The sequence below is a fragment of the Trichosurus vulpecula genome, chromosome 8, assembly GCF_011100635.1.
Source record: "Trichosurus vulpecula isolate mTriVul1 chromosome 8, mTriVul1.pri, whole genome shotgun sequence".
NCBI lineage: Eukaryota > Metazoa > Chordata > Mammalia > Diprotodontia > Phalangeridae > Trichosurus > Trichosurus vulpecula.
Window position 1 is genome coordinate 124,630,721 of NC_050580.1, and position 23,941 is coordinate 124,654,661.

Consider the following 23,941-nt stretch of genomic DNA (forward strand, 5'->3'; position numbering starts at 1 on the left):
TTACTTCTAACACATGCAGAAGGGTGTAGCTGCAGGTCAGATATCAAGTCCCAATGGCCCAATTGATGCAGAGGAATATCACTTAAAAATGTTTCCAGAGTAAATTCTAGCATCAAGCAGCACTTCTAGGAGACTGCCGAAGACATGGCAGGTAGTACTGACTCATTAGACCAGGGAGCAAGGAGAAACTTTCCTCTCACCAACACCTTTCTGTCTTATCCTAGTGCTTCTCTAGAAGGGAACTCATATAAAATAAGAAACTTGGACTAAATGGTATAGTCTCCTCTAGGTGGTGCAATGGATAGAGCACTGGCCCTGGAGTCAGGAGAACCTGAGTTCAAATATGACCTCAGAAATTTACTAACTGTGTGACCCTGGACTAGTCCCTTAACCTTGGTTGCCAAGAAAGAAGGAAAGAAAGAAGAAGGAAGTCTCTCCCAGCTCCTAGTCTATGATCCTGCAGTCTTTCAATTTAATTTTTAAAACATTCATTAAATGCCTACTGTCTATAAAGCACTGTGCTAGGTGAGATAATAGGCTAAATCCCTATTCCCATAGACCTTAGTAGTTACCACAAAATAAATCACATACACACAGACACACAGACACACAGACACAGACACAGACACACACACACACACACACACACACACACACACACACACAATTGAACACCACAAAACAATAAAAACAACATTTTATTCATTGTACCTGGCAGAGGTGGGCTTCTGTTGGGAGAGGATGTGGTGGAGGATATGGACCCCTAGCTTTGGAGTGTCCTGGGAGAGTTGTGAAGAATCTTCAGGCTTTGGGGGACTCTGTAAGTTCAGAGGGGCAGAGGAAACATCCCTGGAAATGAGTGGAGAATTTTTTGAGTTGGAGGAAAGGTTTTAGTAGGAAGGGGCTGAGAGATGCTGAAAATGGGGAAGTTTTTTTGTTTTGTTTTGTTTTTGTTTTCAGCAGGTGGCGACTCAGGAGAGCTGACCAGAGCATCCTGTGCTGAGGAAGGAGAACCTAAATTCAGTGCAATTTGAGGAATAGAATCTAGGGAAGATGGTTTAAGGAGAGCAAGTTGGCCTGGCATGGGAGAACAGACCTGAAGCCCTGAACATGAGCAAGGCTTTGTTCCCAGCTCCATGGTGGATTCCTATCTGACTTTAGGCAGGGTTGCTTACTCAAGTAGCATCATAGGCTCATAGATCAAAAGCCGGAAATGGTTTTTGAGGTCATCTAGTCCCACCATCCATTTTATAAATGAGCAATCTGAGACTGATATTGGTGAAGTGAATTGTCCAAGGTCACACAGGTAGTAAGCAACAAAGCCGGGATATGAATCCAGTTCCTTAAAACTCCAAATTCAGTCTCTGTGTTTGAAGCGCCAAGGACAGGAGTTGCTATGACCGTCCAAGGTCTGACAATGAATCCAGTGTAGAGGGGAGAACAGAATGGCAGCCGTCTTCCTCTGTGAGTCCTGGTACTTTGAGGCACAAAATGCTTCCAAGCACCAGGGATGCCTCTCAGAGGCAGGATTCACTTCTTCCCCTGCATAGGCCCCTTGGCTCCGGAATCTCCCAGCTCTTAGGCAGCAGGGCCCAGGAGTTCTGATTGGAGAGTCTCCCTGTGGCTTTTCAAACCCTTGGCTTTGTTGGCTCTTGCCAGGCTGACTGCTGGGAAGGTGGATTCGTTAGCAAACAGGCCTGAGTCAGAGTTTATTCAGGTTCTTTCAGGACCGCAGGGCCATTTTTAGAACCCCTACTCTCGAGTAGCCTTGGAAACCTCACAGGTCCTCCTTTGTGCAGGAGGGCTTTATATCTCCCCCTTCTCCTCATCTCATTTTAGGTGACAGTAGGTGACTGTCTTTAATTGGCACGAGTCATTTTGTGTGTTCTTTCCTGGTCTCTCAAATTCACTTTTCTGGAAGGAAGGGGCCCTCCTCTTCCTTTCTAACCTAACAACTGGCTCGTTAGAGTTTACTTGTCTGGAAAGCCTATGTCAATGCTCCAAATGGTAGACTGAAAGCTCTTTCAGGGCAGGACTGTTTAGGCTTTGTCTTTGTACCCACAGTGCCTAGCACAGTGCTTGGCACCTAGTCGGTGACTAACAAATGCTTGCTGAATTGAATTGAATGAGATCAACAAATGCCAAAAATGTCTCCAAATGGTGTTGAGACACAAATGGACCAGGGACACATATAGCAGATGAGACCTCAATATGTGGACCAGTAGCAGCTATTTGTTTCTCTTGTTCTAAGAAGTTGATAAGGTTTGGGGCAGCATGACATGGTAGAAAGGCCACTGGTTTGGAGTCAGTGGGCCGGGCTTCTCTTCCCAGCTCTGTGTGACCTTGGGAAAACCAATTCACCTCTCTGGGCCATAGTTTCCCTACTTGTAAAACAAAGGGGTCAGACTAAGTGACCCTTAAGCTTCCTTCCCGCTCTAAATCTAGAATCTGGTAAACTTCACAGAGAAATCTAGCTATGCTGGCGACCTGTTGAAAACGCAGGCGATGAGCCGATTATTATGGGAAGGCTGAAGACTCAAGTTAGACTTGTGGTCCTGGTCCCTCCCAAACCCCACGGAAAGTTAAAACTCTTTGGAACTGTGAGTCTAGAGAGGCTTTCAGAGCTTTGAGCACGCTGTGCAGATAGCACACATCCCAGTGCTTAGAACAGGGGTGGGGAACCCTTTGAGGGCCTCACTTGAGGACCTAGGACTGCAGGTTCCTAAACCCCGCCTCTTCCTTCCATCCTCTCCCAGTTAGCCAAGTTCATCAGCTGGCACCTGATACCACTTGAACTCTTCAGAGTTCTTTAAGACCACCAACCCTACCTACCCTGAACATTCCCATTTTCCACCCTGGGCAGTGGCATTTACATAGAGTGAAGTCATGGTGAAAAACTCCTTTTTAGAACTGCCTGATACACAGCCGTCTATCTATCCTCAGGAAGTGTGGTTGAGCTGGTTATAAAGGATCAGTTATAAAGAGCCTTGGGTCCTTAGGATCATAAAGGTCACAGAACTAAGGCTGGGACCTCAGTGGTCATCTGACCCAACTCCCTTATTTTATAGATGAGGAAACTAGATTCTCAAGAGGTTAAATGACTCATTCTACCTAGGTCACATGGGTTTTAAGAAGCAGAGCTGGAATTTGAACTCAGATCTTGTCACTCCAAGTCCATTGTGAGAGTTCAATGCTCTTTCTACCACATCACACTGCCTCCCTTCTCCAGGTACCGACGCTATCTAGTTTGAGGCTGCTAGGCAGTACAATCCTGATCTGGAGTCAGGAATACTTGAGTTCAAATTTGACTTCAGAAAAGTATTAGCTGTTTGGCCCTAGGAGAACCACGTAATCTCTGTGTGCCTCAGGTTCCTCATCTATAAAATGGGAGTCATGATATGGCATCTACCTCACAGGGTTGTTGGGAGAATAAAATGAGATGGTGTTTATAAAGTGCTTTGCTAATCTTAAAACGCTATATAAATGCTAGCCAGTATTATTGTGGGGCAAGTCCCTCACCTCCCAGGGTCTCATTTTTCTCACCTCTCTAACAGATCATGTGATCCCTATACTTCCTTTCATCTCTAACATTCTAAGTATCCTTGGGAAACCCCGTTTCTGTCCCATCCCAATCAGTTCCTATATGCCTAATAATCTGGTTATGTGAACAGACAGGCCAAGAGCACCACCTAATGGTCACCCCAAGACACACATGCACAGAGTCTACATCCTGGACTCACCCTGCCCCAAGACACACCTGGAAGCTTTAAAAAGATGCAGAACAACAAGAGAAGGCCAAAGATCATTATCCAGAGATTCACATCCTTAGTTGCACCAGAGATGATAGTAAGAGATCAAGAAATGCCTCCTGACTCCTTCCCACTCCCCTCCTCTCCCCCCTCTTCCCGTTCCTTTCCTCTTCCTTGCCCCACCCCCACCTCCAAACCAAGGAAGGTTTCTAGCCAATGTCCTGATAAGACAGAGGTCTATAAAGGCAGAGACATAGGGTTTCTTAATGGACACTCACTCTTATGCACAGCTTGCATTTAGGTTTTTTTTTGGCTTATTGTAATTATTAATTAGATTAATAATAACAATATAACTTTAAGGTTTATGAGGGTGCAATTCTCTCTAAGTAGTATATGTTGTATCCTCATATTACAGATTTAATAGTAGGTGAGTCAGCTAGGTGAAACAATGGGTACAGAGTCAGCCCTGAAGTCAGGAGGTCCTGAGTTCAAATATGACCTCAGATACTTACTGGCTGGGTGACCTTGGGCAAGTCACTTCACTCTGTTTGCCTTAGTTTCCTCATCTGTAAATTGAGCTGGGGAAGGAAATGGCAAAGCACTTCAATATCTTTGCCAAGAAAACCCCAAATGGAGTCATAAAGAGTCAGATGTGACTGAAACACAACAAAGGTAAGGTCAGGATTTGAACCAAGGTTCTATGGCTCCTGAGGCAGATAGGCGGTTCAGTGGAGAGAGTATTGACCCTGGAGTCAGGAAGATGTGAATTCAAATCTAGCCTCAGACACTTAGTGACCCTTGAGCAAGTCATTTAACCTCTATTTATCTCAGTTTCCTCAACTGTAAAATAGGGATAATAATAGGTCCCTAATCCCAGAGTTGTTGTAAATATCAAATTTTTTTAAAGTGCTTGGTGCGGTGCCTGGCTGTATTGGTAGTTAAGGTGGGACTTTTTTTAAAATTGTTTTCCCTTTTGGAGCACTGAAGTAATCAAGTGCCTTTGTTTCTTTGATTAAATCCCGGAGTCTTTGACGACCTGCTTAAGAAACAAGAGGCCTAGTTCACGTAGGTTTGAGTCTCGTGGTTGTGATGCCTGAAGAAGTGTCACATGGTTTTGAATCACATGGTTATGACGTCCTTTGATCTTGAACAGGGTATAGGAGCTCTGAGGTTGGTGTTTTGTTTTAGGGCTCTCACTCACTGGAACAGTGTGGTGTGATTTGACTAGACGAGACTCTGGGCAGCTGTTGTTAAGGACTCCCCTGCCCCACCCACCGATTGAAAACCAAGATGTTGGTGCTTTCCTGGTAACTATGTACTGAGATGCTGGACAGAAAGCTAGAAGCCTGTCTATTGTTTTGTGTATTTTGATCTGTTTATATTTTCTGTTTGTATTTGCTCTGAAGTTCAGGGTGCTGGCTTTTCCCCCTGAACTAAGTGAATTATATATGTATGTTTGATTAAAGTGAGACTGTTAATCCCTTAAAGTTGCTTTCCTTAGAGAAGCAGATCAAAGAATCTGGGTTAGCAGCCTTCTGGTGTGCTGGTGTTGTTGGTTTTTCACCCCTACAGAAGCAGCTAGCAACATTGTTGTTATACTGACAGATAGTAGGTACTTAACAAATGCTTGTTTCATTCCCTTCCCCCTCTAAATACAGAAAAGTCTTTCTACTACATCAGAGCTCTTTATATTACAGAAGACTCCATGATTCTCCATTCCCTAAATCTGCTCCTACTTCCTGTTCAAAGAATCATAGATTTAGAGCCAGAGAGCACCTCAGAGGCCTTGCTCCCTTCTCCCACCCCACCCCCACCCCGGCAGCAGTCCAAGGAGTTTCCATCCACATTCCATAAAATCCTTTCACTTGTAGGTTAAGCATAAACGAGGGCACAAATACTCACCTTCAACCCATTTAAGAACTAGAGTCACAAAAATGAAGGGTTGGCAAGGATAGTCCTTTAACCCAGATAACAAAGCACGCCTTCCTCTCACACCAGAAGAGCAAGGGATTATTAAATGTTGGATATGAGGGCAATGCCGTCACTGCTCATGAGGTTTTGTCAAGGAAGAGTTTGATCTAGAGAGAAGAAGGAGAATCTTTTTCCAGAAATGTCTGTGATATAAAGAAAAAAAGGCATCGACAAAACATATTAGAAATAAAGATAGATTAGGAGCAAAAGGGCTTCAACTCTCAAATCAGAGTTGATCCCTGTCTGCATTATTCATGGATCATAAGATTAAGTTTGAATAGACTTCAAAGATCGTCTAGTCCAATCTCATCATTTTGTAGATAAGGAAACTGAGATACTAAGAGAATAAATGACCTACCCAAGGTGACACCAGAAGTAAGTAACATCCTGGAATTTTAACTTAGGTCCTCTGATTCCAAATCCAGTCCTCTACTAAAACAACAGTAGAAAAGGTGATCTTTCCACCTCCAGACAAATAGAGTCCATATGCTTAGGACAAGGTGGACATTTGGCCAACACTACAGTGGGACCAGCTGCTTCAATGATTGAGGCGCTGGGTGGTATTTGTTTCATCCTTGCCTCTGGTGCCAAGCTCCTTCACCTGAACTCTCATAATCAGAAGCAAATCCCACATATTCAGATTTCCGAAATATTTCCTTAGTACCCCCACCAAAAAAGAACATAAAAATAGCTATAGTGAGTCAGACCCATGGACCACTTGGGACCCAGAATATCTCTCCATCATCTCTCAGAGGCAGTCTTCACCTGAATTAACAGCTTTCCAAAGGGACTAAGTGGAGGGGAAGTTAGAACTAGCAAAAATATAGAATTTAGTAAACAAGGATAAAGGAAGAAGTCCTCAGAACTCCATTTCCCACTGTGCTCAGACCCAGAGAGCATCACTCATTGAGGGGGGGAAATCTTAATATTCCATATCCCGTGGGACTATGTGTCTAGGCACAAGTTAATTATGTCACAACTTGAAGACATTAATCAGTTCAAGAGTCTTCTGAGATGGAAAAAGTTTACAAAGCAATAGAATAGAATGTGGAGATTCAGTATGACAAAGGGGTAGAGCTGGGGCTACAATGTCATCCACAGGAGACACGACAGAATACAGATAACCCTATGGAACAAATCAAATACCTTCATGGTAGAGGCTTCAGAAGACCACATCATCTGTCAAGAAGGAGAGAAGTTAGAGGGAGGAGGTGAAGGGGATAGGGAGTAGGATGGAGAGAAGGGAGGTTGTCAAGAACAGAGGGGAGAAAGAGAGGGAGGGAGAGAGGTGAGGGAGAGAAAGAGAGAGGGAGAGAGGTGAAAGTGAGGGAGGGAAAGAGAGGGGGGAGGGAAAGAAAGAGGGAGAAAGATGAAGGGGAAGGAGGGAGAGAGACAGAGAGAGATAGAGGCAGAGACAAGAGAGACAGAAACAAGAGAGACAGAGATAGAGACAGAGAGAGAGGAGAAAGCTACAGAGATAGAGACAGAGAAAGAGACAGAGACAGTTGTGAGGACTCAGAAGTTGTCCAGTTGTGAAACAAGGTATATGTTAAAGTCTAAAACCTCACTCACCAATATGTGAGACCACAGGACAATATAACCATTTGGGAAATGGGTGCTGAGAATGTTTCTAATATGTTATGCTTCCTTTTCTGTTACAATGAAATGTTTTTATTGATTCAGTGCTGTTGAGTGCTTGGGTTTCTGTTAGCACAGCATTAACTGGTTATTTAGACTTCCAGCTGACTTGTGAGCCATCCCATTTCACCTGGGGAACTGGGCCTCAAGCTCTGTAGGATGTGATGGGGTGCTTGTGCTTGGACCCTAATTCTAACAGCCTCTGCTTGGGTGCCTGTGCCTGAACCCCGGTTCTAAAACACATTCTGGTCCTAACAGTTTCTCTCTAGCTAAAGGGCAGCATGCCCCAGCAATACACTTACCTCTGCTCCTTCCTCAGTAAGCAGCTGTGCCTATCTACAGACTGATTCCCAGATGCTGATAATTGACTGTGCACTGAGTCATGACCATATTTGCTACCTACTGACCTTTCTAATATGTATCCTAGACATAGTATTTTATCTAACAAGACATTAGATGAGAAGCTACATAGAAATTGCCTGTTAGCCCTGACTGATAGTTCACAGTAAAAACCACACCCCCTAGTATCCTCCCTTGGGCTATTTCCCAGTGAACTCTGGGTAATACCCCTGCGCAGTAGATACAAAAAGTGTGTGTTCCTTTAAGAACTGACCACCCCTTAACCACTCCCTAATCCCACCCCAAAACACCTAATCACCCCCAAATCTCATATTTAAGCTCTCCCTGCAGCCCTCTAAGGTTACAGTTTCCCTAAGAACTCTTAGCCACTGTAAAGCATAATAATAAATCTTTGCCAACTTGACTTAAAGAATTCTTGTGATTGTGAATTCGTGCCAGGCGACTTTGCTCTGGGAACTTTGGGTTGGGATTCCTACATCCCTGGGTTTCTTTTCTTCCTCAACAGATGCACTTCCAGAAAAGAGCCCTCACAAATATGAATCCGAGCTCACAAGTGGCTTATATACAAGCAACAGGACCTAAACTTTCCTTCCTTTCAGGTCCGGAAGTAAGCAAGTTCCCAGCTTCCTTTTACCAGTATTTTACGCAAGGCAACCTCACTAACACAACATGAAAAGGAGAAGGCAAAGAAAGAAGGAACAAATAACTGGGTCACATGCCACATCTCCCAAGATATTGGGAAAGACCTCTGCCCAGTAAGTCACACCAGCCAACTGTTCACAACACAATCTGGGTACTTTGTTATTAAAGTAACAAATACTTTGCGAAATTAAATGTTCCCTCTTTTGAGGGCCATAACAATATCAAGGCTGATGATGATAATAGCAGCTAACATTTAACAAGTGCTTTGAGGTCTGTAAAGCACTTTACAAATATTATCTCATTTTATCCTCATAACAACCCTGCAAAGTAGGGGCTATTATATCTCCTTTTAACAGATGAGAAAACTGAAGCAAGATTTGAAGAGCCCTGTTCAGGGTCACACAGCTAGTGTGTGTCTGAGGATAGATTTAGTTCCAGGTGTTCCTGTCTCTAAGTCCAGCACTCTATCCATCTGGCAGTGTCAACAAATAAATCTCTTCAAACATTAGCCTCTATAACAGGAAGTAGGATGGAGAGGGGCAGAAAAAAAAATCTGAGTAGAGAAAATAGAGATCCATTTTATTATCATAATACAAGCAAGAAAGTGAAAGGCTTTGGGAGATGTTTCTAAAGGGAAGAAGGTTTCCCTGAAGGTTTGTGGCTTCCATCCATCCTCTTGAGATTGACCTTTGAACTGGAGGGCAGCTGTGTCCTCCTCTGCATTCCCGCTTTCAGTTGGCCCTTATTATCCTGGATCTTTTATAGAGTTCCATGGTAGCTTTAGCATCTTCCACAGAGCAGTGGCCAAGCCTGCCGTTCTGTAAAGACACACACAAGAGAGATATTCAGTCACCAGAGTGAAGAGGTTCAGACTGAGGATATTTGGGAAAGGTCCACCATGACTGGGGCCCAAGCTTAATCCTCATCTCTATTCCCTGGAACCAGGGCTTGGGCTGCAGAAACACTCAAGACTTGCCAGGCAGAATGATACAGTGAAAAGAGAGTTGGATTTGGACACAGGAGCTGGGGCTGCAAGACATGAAGTGTTTACCCATTGGTTTATGGTAGCTGGTGACACAGTAAGTAGTGACTGGACCTGGAGTCAGGAAGACCTGCATTTAAATCTGGCCTCAGGTACTTACAGCTGTGAGATCCTGGGCAAGTCATTTTACCTCTATTTGCCTCAGTTTCTTCAACTATAAAATGGAGATAATATCAGCACAGACTTCACAGGGCTGTTGTGAGGATCAGATGAGGTGTTTGTAAAAGCAAAGAAGGAAGAAACAAGTAATTGAGTCACATGCCACAGCTCCCAAGATATTGGGAAAGACCTCTCCCTAGTAAGTCACACCAACAGACTGATTATGCAACACAATCTGGCCATTTGTTATTGCAGTAACAAATACTTTGCATAATTAAATGCTCTTTGTCTTGGAGGCCATAATAATCTCAATGATGATGATGATGATCACAGGTACAATGCTTGGCACATAATAGGTGTGATGTAAATGCTTATTCCCTTCCCCTTTCCCCATCTGCAAAGTGGGGACAATAATTCTTTCAGTATCGACCTTGCGGGAGATTTATAAACTGTAAAGTGACATATGAATGTGAGTTGTTGCAATTATTAAGCCCCAAGCCATAGAGCTGCTGTATTCTGGCTCCCTTGAGGAGCAGAGTCTTGGAAGGCCCAGGAGGAAGAGCAGGGGCACTGTTTAAGGAAAGATCTAAGCCAGGAGTGGGGAACCTGCGGCCTCAAGGCCACCTGTGGCCCTCTAGGTCCTCAAGTGTGGCCCTTTGACTGAATCCAAACATTCCTCTAATAAAAATATCTGTTCTGTGAAGTTTGGATTCGGTCAAAGGGCCGCACTTGAGGACCTAGGGGGCCACAGGTGGTCTTGAGGCCGCAGGTTCCCCACCCCTTGGTTCTTTCTTCTAGAAAGCTTCTTACATCTACAGAGTCTTCTTGTTGCTAACATATATTCTATCTCCCATGAAATGCTAATTCCTCCAAGAATTCCTTCTTGGAGACAGGAATAGGGATAGGAAAGCTCTGTTTTTACTAAGCATAGAGCATTAAGGATGCTCAACACCATGTTGGTAGTGTGACTCCATTTATACTGAGCTTTAAAGTTTACGAAGTGTTTTACACATAACAACCCTTCGATGTATGTGCCATTATTATCTTCATTTTTCAGAACTGGAAACTGAGGCTGAAAGAGGCTACATTTTTGCTCTGTGTCACACAGCTAGTAAGCATCTAAGTCAGGACTGAAACTCACATCTTCCTGATTACAAGTCCAACACTCTATCCACTGCACCACCTATCTAACTGCCACCAACATTTGCCAAAGAGCTGAGGAATCCCTGAGGCATTAGGATAAGATCCTTTGGTTTCAAGAGAGGTGGAATAGGATGAGGGAACTGATTTGGAGCTTCAACTTCCTGTGCTGCAACAGGGTGGGATATGCAAAAATGGCAACCATATCTTAAAGGGAGAGCCAAAGAATATGGAAAATCTCAATGAACCTGAAACCCATCATCGCCATCACCACCACCATTGGAAGCACTCACATATCATGTTCAGGAACTTGAAGTGTCCACAGATTTTTTTTGTCCATGAAAAAAATGTCCCCATAAAACTCATCATTTACAATAATGCAAAAGTCTGTTCCCTCTCCCCGTCAGAGGGCTCCTGGCAAGAGCACCAGTGGCCATGTATCCAGGAGGGCACTTCAATGCTGTCATGCTGGTTGATCAAAACTGCTTGGCAGTTCTTTTTTAATTAAGGAGCCCCAGACCAGGAGGAAACAACTCAGGCTGAAAATAACCAATGAGGTGTTTTATTGACCTGGCTTCCCTAGCAGTGTGTCTGGAAAGCAGAGAGGTAACAGTGTCATGGGGCCCACATTGGCATATGTGACACAGCCAGAGAGAGATGTGAGCCAGAATTGATCTCACAGCAACCTAAAGGCACATAGTGCAGGGAACTTTCAGGAAGGTTTTCATTGTCTTGCTACAAGAAATGGGGATAGATATTTCTGTTGTGTAGAATTACAGAATTATGTCTGTGCCTAGCCCATAGTAGACACTTAGTAAGAGTCTGTTGGATTGGAAAGACCATGCAATTTGCAAGTAATGGAAGAGTTGGGAAATAAGCCATAACTGTGAAATAATAATAATTAACAATAGTAATAATACCAGCCAACATTTACATAATGCCTACTGTGCTAAATAAACACCTTGCAAATATTATCTCATTGGATCCTCACAAGAACCCTGGGAGGTAGGGGCTATTATGATTGACATTTTACAATTGAGAAAACTGAGGCAAATAAAAGTTAAGCGATTTCTCCAAGGTCACACAGCTAGTAAGCGTCTGAGGTCAAATCTGAACTCGTGTCTTTCTGAGGCACGGGCTGGGCTTCCCCAAAGACAGTAATGATATAATCAAAAGACTACTGGACATTGGAGTCTAAGGACCTAGATTCGAATCTTGGTTCTGCAACCCATTCTACCTTAGGCAAATCACATATTCTCTGTGGACCTCATTGATTCCCCCATCCGTGAATTGAGAGGACTGGACTAGATGAACCAAGGTCCCTTCTAGCCTCCAGATCCTATGATCTTAAGGTGTCTAGCAGTTGGGTTTCTATAGCTCTGCACTTACAAATTACCAAGACTGACATCCATTTAATTCCTAAAGGTCCTCAGAGAAGATGTTACCTCAAGCTCCCCCTTCCAACGGCGCTTTGAATTAAAAAAAAAATCCTTTCTTTGTTCTAACTTATCTCTGCCATGCCAATCTCAAATTATGCCCTCACATGTGCCACATGTGTCAATGCTTGGGTGCTGACTGCTTGGACTCCTATAACTGTCATTTTCAAGAAAAGACATCAGCTACTGGTCGGGTGTCCTTGTGCACTCAGCATGAAGAGAAGAGGGTCTGACGACACCAGGGACTCCCCCAGAGACAGGATTTCTCAAGCTGAGGATGTCCAACGCTTCCTCTGCATAGAAGACATGCCCTTGATGGTGTAGCTGCTCAGAAGCAACTCTGGAAGTTACTCTGGGCTCTTCACGGTATAGGGCAAAGTCCCAAGGTATTGGAGTCAGAGGACTCTGTCACTTACTGTCCATGTGTCCTTGACCAAGTGACTTCACTTCACTTCTTGGTCTTCAGTTTCCTCATCTCTAAAATGGACCTCTAAGGTCCCTACTAGTTCTAAATCCTGGGGTAGAGATTCTATGCTATATGATATGGGTTCTATGCTATCTGATTAAAGAAATAATTTAAAACAAATAGTCAGACTTAATGGTTTAAGGCTCAAATGTCGACAAACATCACGGCAACCTGGTGTAATGGACTGAATGTTGGATTTGGAATAAGAGGATATGACCTTCAATCCTAGATTTGCTACTCAATAGCTTGAACAAATCACTTAACATCTCTGGGCTTCAGGCTCCTCTTTTTTAAAAATGTGGGGTTGTACCAGATGACGCCTATGTTCCTTTTTAGCTATAGAGCTATGGCCCATCGGATATGGTTCTCCAAGGCTCAGTCTTGTCACCATATGCTGACAGAAAACCAAGTTTAGCTAACATTCTGATCACTGGCCTGAGCCTCAAAGCCTCCAAACCTAGTTCCTTCTTTCCCTCTGAATTTTAGAGGGTCTTAATACCTATACTTTACCAAGAAGGTTTAAGTAAGGTTCAGGAAGAGGAAGGGCATCTTACAGAGGGTGAGATTGTCTTAGGACTTGAAGGAAGCCAGGAGGTGGAGATGCACATCAGCTTGAACATCACGCAATAGCCGAAAGGGAGAGATGGAGCAATGTAATCTCTTGGTCACAGGGGTCCTTTGGGAAACTTAGATAAGGCCATCTGTCACCATCCTACCTTATTAGGCAAACATGCAACATAAAGATTAAGAGTGGAAAGGAGGGAGGGGCTTTAAGAGAAGGCTATATGTAAATGATAAGAATAGTAATAATGATCCTTTGCAAATGAAATAGAATCATACTTGTAGAGCACATAGCAGTTTTCAAAATGCTTTCAAACATTTTCTATTCCATTTGAGCCCAACAGGCTCTTGCGAGGCAGACAGTTTTGCATTATGCCCACTTTGCAGATAAAACAAACATGACACGCAGAAGAAGTGGAGTAAGTGATTTGACAGAGGTTAATGCAAAAGCTAGCAGGTCAGGGGATTTTTAGCTTTTTTGCATCGTTGACCCCTTTGGCAACACTGGCTGTTCCCCATGCCTGAAACTCTTTCTCCTCATCTCCACCTCCTGGCTTCCTTCAAGTCCCAACAACAACCTCACTTTCTGTAAGATGCCCTCCCTTCCTAATCCCCTCTGATACTGGTGCCTTTCTTCTGAGATTATCTCAGCCTGTCCTCTCATCTGTATCTTATTTGTGCATAATTGTTTGCGTGTTGTTTCCCCCATTAGACTGTGAGCTCCTTGAGAGCGGGTACATTTTTTCTGGATCCCAGCACTGAGCACAGTACCTAGCACATAGTAGACACTTAATCAATGCTTGTTGACTTAACAAATAATTGAAAGATATGCTAAATTCAATTAGAAATTACTGTAATGTAATTTTTTCCTATGTAAGTTCATGCACCCCAAGTTAAGAATCTACTTCTTGGGAGTCCATGGGCCCCAGGTTAAGAACCCCTGAACTATATCATCTCTAAGGTCCTTCCCAGCTCTAGATCCTAGAATTCTAGGACCATAATCACCCCATCTTCTAGTTCCATTTCTAGTATTCTTCCTCACACTACCATTCTTCTGGTTGGTTGATCTTTTACCACTGGCTGGCAATCTAGCTCTCTCTCTGAATCACTGCACTGCAAAAGTTGTATAGGGGCAGACAGGAGCCCAAAAGGCATAGGGCCCGCTGGCATGGACATCCTGATTTGCCCTCTTCTAGTAACAGTTCTGGAATTAAATAGAGGGAGAATGCTGTCATTCAGTGCCTGAGCATCATAATGGGATCCTAAAGTGGTCTTGGTTTTTTCAAATAGAGGTCCTTAAAAAAGAGATGTCATTGCACCCTAACCCCAACCCCAATCTCACCTGAATTCTTCTCTTGAGGACCCTCTCACACAGAACCTTGAGGGACACCCGCCGGCAGCCCGCCAGGCCTCCCTCTGCCCAAAGCAGCCGGTCCTGGGAGGTATCGTAGATCCTGTATTTTGTCATGTCTTCCTTCAATGCCTTAAAGTCATAGCGGAGGTCATGGCCTACCACCAGCTTGCCTCGGAGGAGTTCCAAGATCTAGACCAGGAGACACAAGACACATGCGTCACCTCACACATCAGGCCCTAACTATGAAAGACCAAAGTCTTGTTTCAAGCTCCTTCTATGGCTTAAGCAAAGGGGAAAAGACCACATGTTCACCTATCACTGTAGGAGCCCCATTGGACAGGATATGGCTCAAGGAATAAAATCACGTGCCTGGCGATGGGGCATCCAAGCAGAATCAGACAACCCAGTATTTGAAAAATTACATACAACACCACCACCATGGCCACTCCACTCAATATTACTGTTTCCTCAATGTCTTGGGCCGTTATCTACAATTTGATGTCACAAAACAAACGTTACTGAGCCAATGGAGAATGAAATTTTCTGATATTCAAAAGGTTTATATCTGTAGCTCTCTCAGCAGTCGAGGTAGGGTTCTATTCAATGTTGCATGTACTGTTGGACACTTTTTACAGCCAAGGCTTCTCCCAGCACCTCTGTGCTGCAGGTTCAGGTTTCATCGTGGGGAGGGGAGTATGTATGAGACAGAGAGTCAGGGTGAGGCAATAATAGAAAAGGACTAATATCAGCCCATAACTTTAGGGCTCTTTAAGTCAGGATTGTGAGGAGGTTGTGGTCAGCATGGACTTTGCTACTATTAAGTGTTAAGTCCCCACCCCCTTGTGCAAACCCAAAGCCTTCATTTGTTTTGTACACAAAGTCTACTTCTCCTTAGTTGAAAAAAAAAAATGTTGTTGCGCCAGAGGAAATTCAGTAATGAAATAACCATCCCCCTGACTGATCTGGGAAGAAGCGCTCCAAATGCAGTGCAATTGCACCATCCGACTGATGGCTGCTGGAGTCACTTCCTATTTCAAAAGAGCCCACTGCCTCAGCATTGTTCTCGGCTCTACACCATGAGCAAGTAGAACGATGTGGTAGGAAAAGCGCGGGATTATTTTGAAGGCTTGGGTTCAAATTTCAGCTCAACTACTCAGTTGTGTGACCTTAAGCAAATCACATAATCACATAATCGCTGGGCACCTCAGTTTCCTAATCAACAAATGGGGATAATGATACTTGGATTTTCTGTTTCACAGAGGTGTTGTGAGGTTAAAATGAAAGAATGAATATGATAGCACTTCATCACTACAAAGTCCTATATAAAGGTTGGGCAGCTAGGTGGTGCAGTGGATAGAATGCAGGGCCTGGAGTCAGGGAGAATCATCTTCCTTGGTTCAAATCTAGCCTCAGGCACTTACTAGCCAGGTGACCCTGGTCAGGTCACTTAACCTCTATGCACCTCAGTTTCCCCATCTGTAAAATGAGCTGGAGAAGGAAATGGCAAATCACTCCAGTATCTTTGCCAAGAAAATCCCAAATGGGGTCAGGAAGAATCAAACACAATTGAAACAAGTGAACAACAACAAAATATAAATGTCAGCTATTATCATATGCTACTGAGAGGCCAGCCCTAGAGCCAAGAAGATCTGGATTCAAGCACACCCTAGCTACATGACCATGGGAAAGTCCCTTATCCTCTCAGTGTCTCCAACCAACTCTAATACCAAAAGTTATAGATAAATTGTTGATCTTCATTGGTGGAGGGAGTTTCCACAGCAGGAGTTCCAATAAAATCATAGGAAAGGTAGGTAAATGAATGGATAGATGGATGATAAAGTTTCCATGGCAAGAATTCTGATAAAATCACAGGTCAAGATAAATAAACAAATAAATAGATGGGTGAGTGGGCGAATGAATGAATGAATAGAAAGATAGACAGATAGATTAATAAATAAATAGGTAAAGTTTCCACAGCAGAAATTCTGGTAAAATCACAGGGATAGGTAGATAGATAGATAGATAGATAGATAGATAGATAGATAGATAGATAGATGGATGAATGAATAGATAAGTATTTCAACAATCTGGCTAGCAGCTGCTGTGGGGGGTGTAAAATCAACAACAACCAACTCACAGAACGCTGCAAAAGCCCAGGTTCTTTTGATCTGTTTTACTAAAGAAAGCAACGTTAAGGGGTTAACAAGCTTACTTTAATTCAGCATACAAATACCATTCACTTAGTTCAGGGGAAAAAGCCAGCACTCTGAACTTCAGAGCAAATATAGACAAATTACAAACATCAACAGACAGGCCAAATACAATTCACAGTTACCAACATCTAAGTTCAGCCTGGGAGCTCATGACAAGGACTGGCCCAGAGTCACCGTGCCACCACAGCTGTGGGTCAGAGCTCTAAAAAAGAGAAAGGCAACCCCTGGTTTTATATCTTTTTCAGGGTCAAGGGTAAATCACACATGCGACTCACCCACGTGACCTAAAATCATCACAAAGATGCGACTTAAACCCACGTGGTCTAAAAGCCTCTGATGTCCCAAACATGTCACTCAAACCCATGTAAACTAGGCTTTCCCTTGAGGAAAGGAGGTCATCAAGGACTCCTAACTTAAGCAAGGAAATAAAGGCCAAACTCTTCAAGGGCACTTGGTTGAACTGAGTGCTAAGAGCCCATTTTGACTGCCAACACAATAGGTAAATAAATTTCCAAGGCAGGAATCCCAATAAAATCCCAGGTTCAGGATAAATAAATAAGTGGATGAATGAATGGAGAGAAAAGTAAAAAAGTAAAGCTTGCATGGCAGGAATTCCAATAAAATCACAGGTTGGGGATAAATAACTATATAAATTAGTAGATAAATAAAGAAATAAATAAATAGAAAGATAATTAAGTAAATAAATAAGTAAAGTTTCTACTACAAGAGTTCTAATAAAATCACAGGCTCAGGATAAATAAATATATTAATAGATAAATAAATAAATAGCTAGATAAACAGAAAGATAAATAGAAAGATAAGTAAATATATAAAGTTTCCATGGCAAGAGTTCCAATAAAATCACAGGTTCAGTATGAATAAATAAATAAACAAATGAATTAATAAATAAATGAGTAGGTGGGTGGATAGATAAATAAATGAATGAATGAATAATTAATAGATGAATGAATAAATGGATGAATGAATGGAGATAGATGGATGGATAGATAGGTAATAGGTTGCTACTATCATGCCTCCTGGACCTCAACATCACTTTCCCTGTATCTAAAATGGAATGTAAATAAAACCCTAAAGCGTGTACCCAACAGAAGCCATGTGGTATGGTGGGAAAAGTGCTGAATTTGGATTCAGTAAATAAGTAAGATAAGTAAATAAGTTTCCATGGCAGGAATTCCAATAGAATACCAGGTTCAGGATAAATAATTTTGCCACCTATTGCCACATTTGTCATCTACGCCACATTTGCCACCTATTACCTTGTAAAGGCAATCAGTGAATGGGAAGATCTTCCCCACCCATTTGAGTGGGCTTTGGGGGTGGGGCTCTCAGGGTCCTGGGGGGATTGGCTAGGACTGGAGCCAATGGTAGGCGCCTGAGTTCTGGTCCACGTGACGACATGAAGCCCGTGGTGGCCGAAGCTTGCTGAATGGTTGGAGCAGAGTTAAGAGGCAGTTGGTGAGAGCAGTTAAGAGCTGAAGGAGAGAGGAAGCAGTCAGCTAGCTGGAACACAGCTTGGAGATTTCGGCAGAAGCGGCGGTGACAGAGGCAGGCGCTACAAAAAAAGCAGGACTGACCCTCGTGGAGACCGGAGAGTGCTGAGCAGGGGCTTGAGGCCAGTGGGTGGTCTTCTTGCTGGAGGGCCCTGGCATTGGGGGGGGGAAGCACCAGTATGGCTTGGCTTGATGCCATAATGTTTTTCTGTGGCCTCCTGGTCACTATTGTGAGATGGGCATACTGGTTTTGGAAGGTTCTTGCCAGGATGTTGAATTGGGGACAGTGGTCCTTGGGTCTGCTACTTTTGAGTTTCAATAAATGCTTTAAATCCTCTGCTTTCTACTTAGAGAATTCCTTATATCCTGCGATTCTGGACCATTCAGGCATATTCATGGTTATCTTTGAAGTCATGAATTCTGCCTTAATGATATATGCCTGTGTGACCTCAAGTATGTCAGTTTCTTGACCTCAATTTCTTTATCTATAAAATGCTGGTGTGTGGGTGTGTGTGTGTGTGTGTGTGTGTGTGTGTGTGTATGTGTGTATGTGTGTATGTGTGTGTGTGTGTGTGTGTATGTGTGTGTGTAGAATAGAGGATTAAAATAGAAAGAATGATTACTCTGCTAGAGTCAGAAAACCTGGATTCATATCCCTACATCTGACCCTTAGTACCTGTGTGACATTAGGTAAGTCACTTAATTTTCTGGGCCTCAGTTTCCTTATCTGTGAATTGAAAGGGTTGGACTAAATAGTTTCTAATAAACTTAGTTTCTAAAAACTTAGATACACTTCTAAAATCCATAATACTATGATTGGATAAACTCTTAAGACACCTTCTAGCTTTATTTACATTCCAACATGTATGTATATACAAATGCAAACAGGATTCTAAAGAATTCGAAAGAGTTTTGCCCCCTTTGATGTAAAGAGGAGGAAATGAAAGTGCCAGTTCATCTTGGGGGGTGGGGCTCAGCCTAGAAAACGAAACACTAGGAAATGAAAACACTTTAGAAGGAGAATTGTAAAAATACATTAATCTGATGCATGCGACTGCCACTGGAGGGATCATCTTTCCTTCCACTTAGTTCATCACAGACACAGCTGTTACATTCCTAGCTATTACAGCCTTCCCCAGCAAGGCTCAGGATGGACATGGGGAAAGGGTACTATGCACTTGATTGAAAATTGAATTATTCCTGACAAGATGAGTGCCTGAGAGTCACACACTGCTGGGTGATTTGGCACTTAGTTAATGTTATCAGCCAGCAGGAACATAATCATTCCTATTAAAAAGAAATCAGGTCTTTAAAAAGATCCATCTCAAGGCCTGTCGATCTGTGCAAGCCTTCACTAGTCCTTTTCTTGTTGATTAATGTCAGAGCAACAGTCCACCTGACGGCAGAAGCATTTGGAGCTAGCCTGAAGAAAGCGGCAGGGAGGATGGAGGAGAATTTTCTTCTCTAGGTCTGTTGAAATACTTCAATGTGTCCATGCTGGAATGGATTTTGGCCCTGATTGGACTGAGTGATCTATGCTATTAACAATTAACAAAATAATATGCCTCCTCTTTCAGGGGGAGGGTTTTTCGTTCAGAAGGGCTGGATCTATATCATTTCCAAAGACTTCAGAATTTGTCCACTAATCCAATCAGGCCTCTCAGGCCCCCTACTGGTCATAGAGTCATTGAATGCCAGGACCACAAGGGACCTTAGAGATCATTTGGCTCAACCTGCTCTTTTTTGAAGAAGTTCAGTGATTTATTTATTCATTCCTCTGACAAGCATTTATCAAGCACCTACTATGTGCCAGGTACTGTGTTAGGCCCTAGAGATACAAAGACCAAAAAGTAAAAGTTTGTGCCTAAAACACAAATTCCTCAGTTTATATTCTGGGGGAGAGGGGAAAGGAAGGAAGGAAACAAGCATTTATTTAGCACCTACTATAGGACAGGCACTGTGCTAAGCACTTGACAGTTATTATCTCACTGGATCTTCACAACAACCCTGGGAGGTAGGTGCTACTAGGAACCCCATTTTATAGTTCAGGAAACTGAAGCAGACAGAGATGAAGTCATTTGCCCAAGGTCTCACAGCTAGTAAGTACCTGAGGCTGAATTTGAACTCAGGTCTTTCTGTCTCCAGGTCTGACTCTCTATTTCCCACCTAGCTAGGGGATGGAGGGAGGGCGGGGGAGGGGGGGAGGGAAGGAGAAGGAACATGCCAACAAAGAACACTAGCAAGTGGGATTAAAGTCACCCAGTGGCAGAGCCAGGACCATATCTCCGGGTTCCCAACCTCTAGGAGTCCATAGAGTTACATAGATAGCACTTTCAACCATCCCCAGGCTAACTAGGCAGACTGAAGGGCGGTCCTCCTTGCTGGGCCGACCAGGTGCTATTTGATCCCCTTAGGGCTATGTAGGGCTTGTTCCTTTCTTTGATTTGTATCCCTAGCACCTAACCCAGTGCCTCCAGCCTCCAGCGTTTCATTACAAAAGCCAATTATTTCTTACTGCTTCATCTTGCTATGGCCATTTCCTTTATTTGTTCTGCCTGTTGGCTGCCCTTCCTTTTCCCTTTTGCTGGCTGCTGTCTCACTGTTTCTTAGCCTCCCAATTATGTGCCCAGGCAGGAAGAAGCCTGAATCTCCCCAAGCCTACCTTTGCTTTGGTTCGATGCCAAAACGAGGTTTGGAATGATTAGATTCTAAGAATAGAAGGGACCCTCGGGCATCATCTGGCAGGAATCCTCTCTCCAGCTGGCTGTCCCCCATGCCTGGAATGCTCTCCCTCCCTATCTCTGCCTTCTGGCTTCCCAGTCTTCCCTCAAGTCCCATCTAAAATCCCACCTTCTACAGCAAGCCTTTCCTGATCCTCCTTGATTCTAATACCTCCCCTCTTTTGATTATCTCATTTATCTTGTTGGTACAGAGTTGTTTGCACGTTGTCTCTCCCATTATAATATGAGCTCCTTGAGAACACAGATTATCTTTTGCCTTTTTTTGTATGTCCGATGTTTAAGCATAGTGCCTGGCACATAGTAGGTGCCTAATAAATTGACTGATTGGTGAGTAGCCACCCAGACTCCAATAGAATGCTTGCAGTGAGGGGGAACCCACTGTAATACTTTAATTAACCATGATTTCCTTATCCTCTCCCAAACCTCACTCAACATAGAAAATCAAGAGTTGAATTGCCTTGGCTTTATCCAGGTCCTGAGACCAGTCACGGTAAGTGAGTGACTGGACAGTAGAAAACTTTCATTTCAGTGAGATATGGAAACAAATTTGCAATAGGAGAATATGACCAGTGTCCCAGTAAGTTAAAGATACTGTTCAAGGGAGAACCTTGGTGTCCGTATAATTGTTCTAAAATATAGACAGGGCTTCTGTTGTCCCACTAAGCCCCATATCCTGTATGAGAATCATATGAGGGAAAGCCCCTCAGGGCTGCTGTAGAATTGCAATTTTTACCTGCTGTGGCCCCTAATATGAGAGGCAGGAGGCTTGGTTAACTCATATCTGAAGGAGATGCTAACCTCTGGCCACAAATGACATCCCATGTTTCCTAACGGATCACCACCCCCTCACCAAGGCTGTAAGGATATGCACACAGAAAGCTGTCTGATAAGAAGAATGCCAGAGTATCATGATCATAGCAGTCCTATCGGTCACTGTCATGGTGTGATGAAATGTGCTTTAGATTGAGAACTAGGAGACTTAGTTCCAGATCTGGTAGTCACTGGCTGTATAACAAAGCAAAAGCCACTTTATTTCTCTGTGCCCCAATTTACCCATCTGCAGACTTCAAGAGTTGTGATTACTAAGATCACCTCCAGGTGTGTGAGGTCAGAGGTACTGCTCCCTAGCTCCCATACAGCTAAGTTACCTGAGACCTTCTCCACTGCTGTGGGAACTCACCAACCGGCTGTGCTTGGTGACTTTCTAGTGATTCATCATTAGTTTCCGGTTATGGTGTTGCTGTCCATAAATCCCATTTACCAAAACCATGGAACTAGAGATGTTTTTCACCTGCCCAGTCTCCCACAGTCTAGTCCCCTCACTTACCTCTTCCCTGGCACTTGCAAAAGGTACAGCTGTCAGCATATGCTTGGGTTGTATCCCACTGACATGGGAACGATAGTCTGTGATCATCCCTTCTGGCTTGATGTATTTGTCATACACCACAGAGCCATGATAGTCCACGAGACTGCACCGGGCCAGACCACTTTCCCGAAGAGATCCCACTCCAACCATCTCACAGTCCATGGCGATGATCTGGTCCTCCCTGATATGGTCCCCCATGGTTAGCAGGTACTCAGATGCTCTAAGAAGGAAGATCATGGAGCAGTGACTGGAGAGTCTTTGGCTGATTAAACCATCATTAGAGTTCCATGGTGCCTGGAGGAAACTGGCTCTGAACTAAGCTCTATGAAACTTAGCAGTCAGATTAAATAGTCTCTGCCCTTTGTCACAAATGCCACCTGGCAACAGTAGGAGTTGGCACACTGACAAACCAACCAGTTTCCTTACACTAAGCATGAGGGGGAGAGAGAGAGAGAGAGAGAGAGAGAGAGAGAGAGAGAGAGAGAGAGAGAGAGAGAGAGAGAGTGAGAGAGAGAGAGAGAGAGAGAGATCCTGGGTCCTCCCCAACCAGCTAGGCAAGATCAGGAACAGATCCTGGCCGAGCCCCATCTCAGGTGATATCAACACAAGTTATGATTAGCCACAAAGGACATACTTCTTCGTGGAGACCCAAATCCAATGTGCTCTCACCTTCTATCTTTTCAGACAGGACCCCACTCAGCCAGCCACCAAAAGTGCTGTCAGCCCTCAGAATAACTTACTACTGGCTCTCCCTCTACTTTTTAGCTTCTGCAGCCGGTATCACAAATGACTCATCTCTGACGGTGGACCTAGGAACCCTGAAATCTTGGTTTCAGTTTCCTTGTAGTGATCACGTGGAGTCAGAGGAGCCTGGGGCACATCATTTAAGTTTCTGTATCGATTCTTTTTCTTGATGACTGCGTTTCTTCACAGGGCACTTGGCTGTGCTTTTCTCCAGTGTCCCATTTGCCCACTCGCCCCCCTCCACCAAAACAAACAGGAAAGTCCTCGGCTCAGTCATCCTGAGTCATCTGAATTGACTGACTCTATTGCAACATCTTCCTTTCTTCGATTATCAGTCTCCTCCTCCCTGAATCAGCCCTCTAGAATCTGCGTAGTAAGGTTTGGAGCCTAGAGAATACCCCACCAAGAGTAGTCTTGCCAAACTGATACTGTAGGAAGAAGAGTTGGGGAAATTTGTTTGGTGAAAGTAAAATAACTGGATCCCTGTGGCTATTGATTCGGGATTAGAAGGAGCAAAAGAGGTCAGAATGGTGTGCAACAGAACATTGAATCAGAGGATTCATGCTGGATCTGCTTCACCATCGCTGACCGTGCACAAGTTACTTACTTAATCTCAGTTTTCTCAACTGTAAAATTCTGGGGTTGGGTAGACCCCTAAGGTCTCTTCCAGCTCTGATTCCTATGGGCTTAAAGGAAGGAGACCCATCTTGTGATCTATCCAGAAAAATTGGGGTAGGGTCAAGAGAGTCTCACATAGTGAGATCACCTGCGTGAAAAGCTCTGAGTGATTGATGTGCTTTGGGGTTCAGGGACCCCAAAATACCGAGGTACAGGGTGGAGTTGTCTAAAAAGATTTCACAGACTCAAGCAAGTCTTCCAGGCAGGTGGCAAAAAGTTTATTATAACAC

General features: G+C 43.7%; 1 protein-coding gene across 3 annotated transcripts; it reads right to left on the minus strand.

The window, feature by feature from the left end:
- Positions 1–8,918: 8,918 nt before the first annotated feature.
- ISG20 (interferon stimulated exonuclease gene 20) lies at positions 8,919–23,115 on the minus strand. Of its 3 annotated transcripts, none has more exons than XM_036734259.1 (4): positions 23,030–23,115; positions 22,251–22,509; positions 14,447–14,647; positions 8,919–9,178 (listed from the first exon to the last, which is right to left on the minus strand). In XM_036734259.1, the coding sequence occupies exons 2-4, from the start codon at positions 22,485–22,487 to the stop codon at positions 9,092–9,094; spliced, it is 525 nt and encodes a 174-aa protein (XP_036590154.1). In that variant the 5' UTR covers positions 22,488–22,509; positions 23,030–23,115; the 3' UTR covers positions 8,919–9,091. The 3 variants fall into 3 exon arrangements, with proteins under 3 accessions (XP_036590154.1, XP_036590153.1, XP_036590152.1); XM_036734258.1 differs by having other exon boundaries at positions 22,959–23,064; XM_036734257.1 differs by lacking the exon at positions 23,030–23,115 and having other exon boundaries at positions 22,251–22,624.
- Positions 23,116–23,941: the final 826 nt, after the last annotated feature.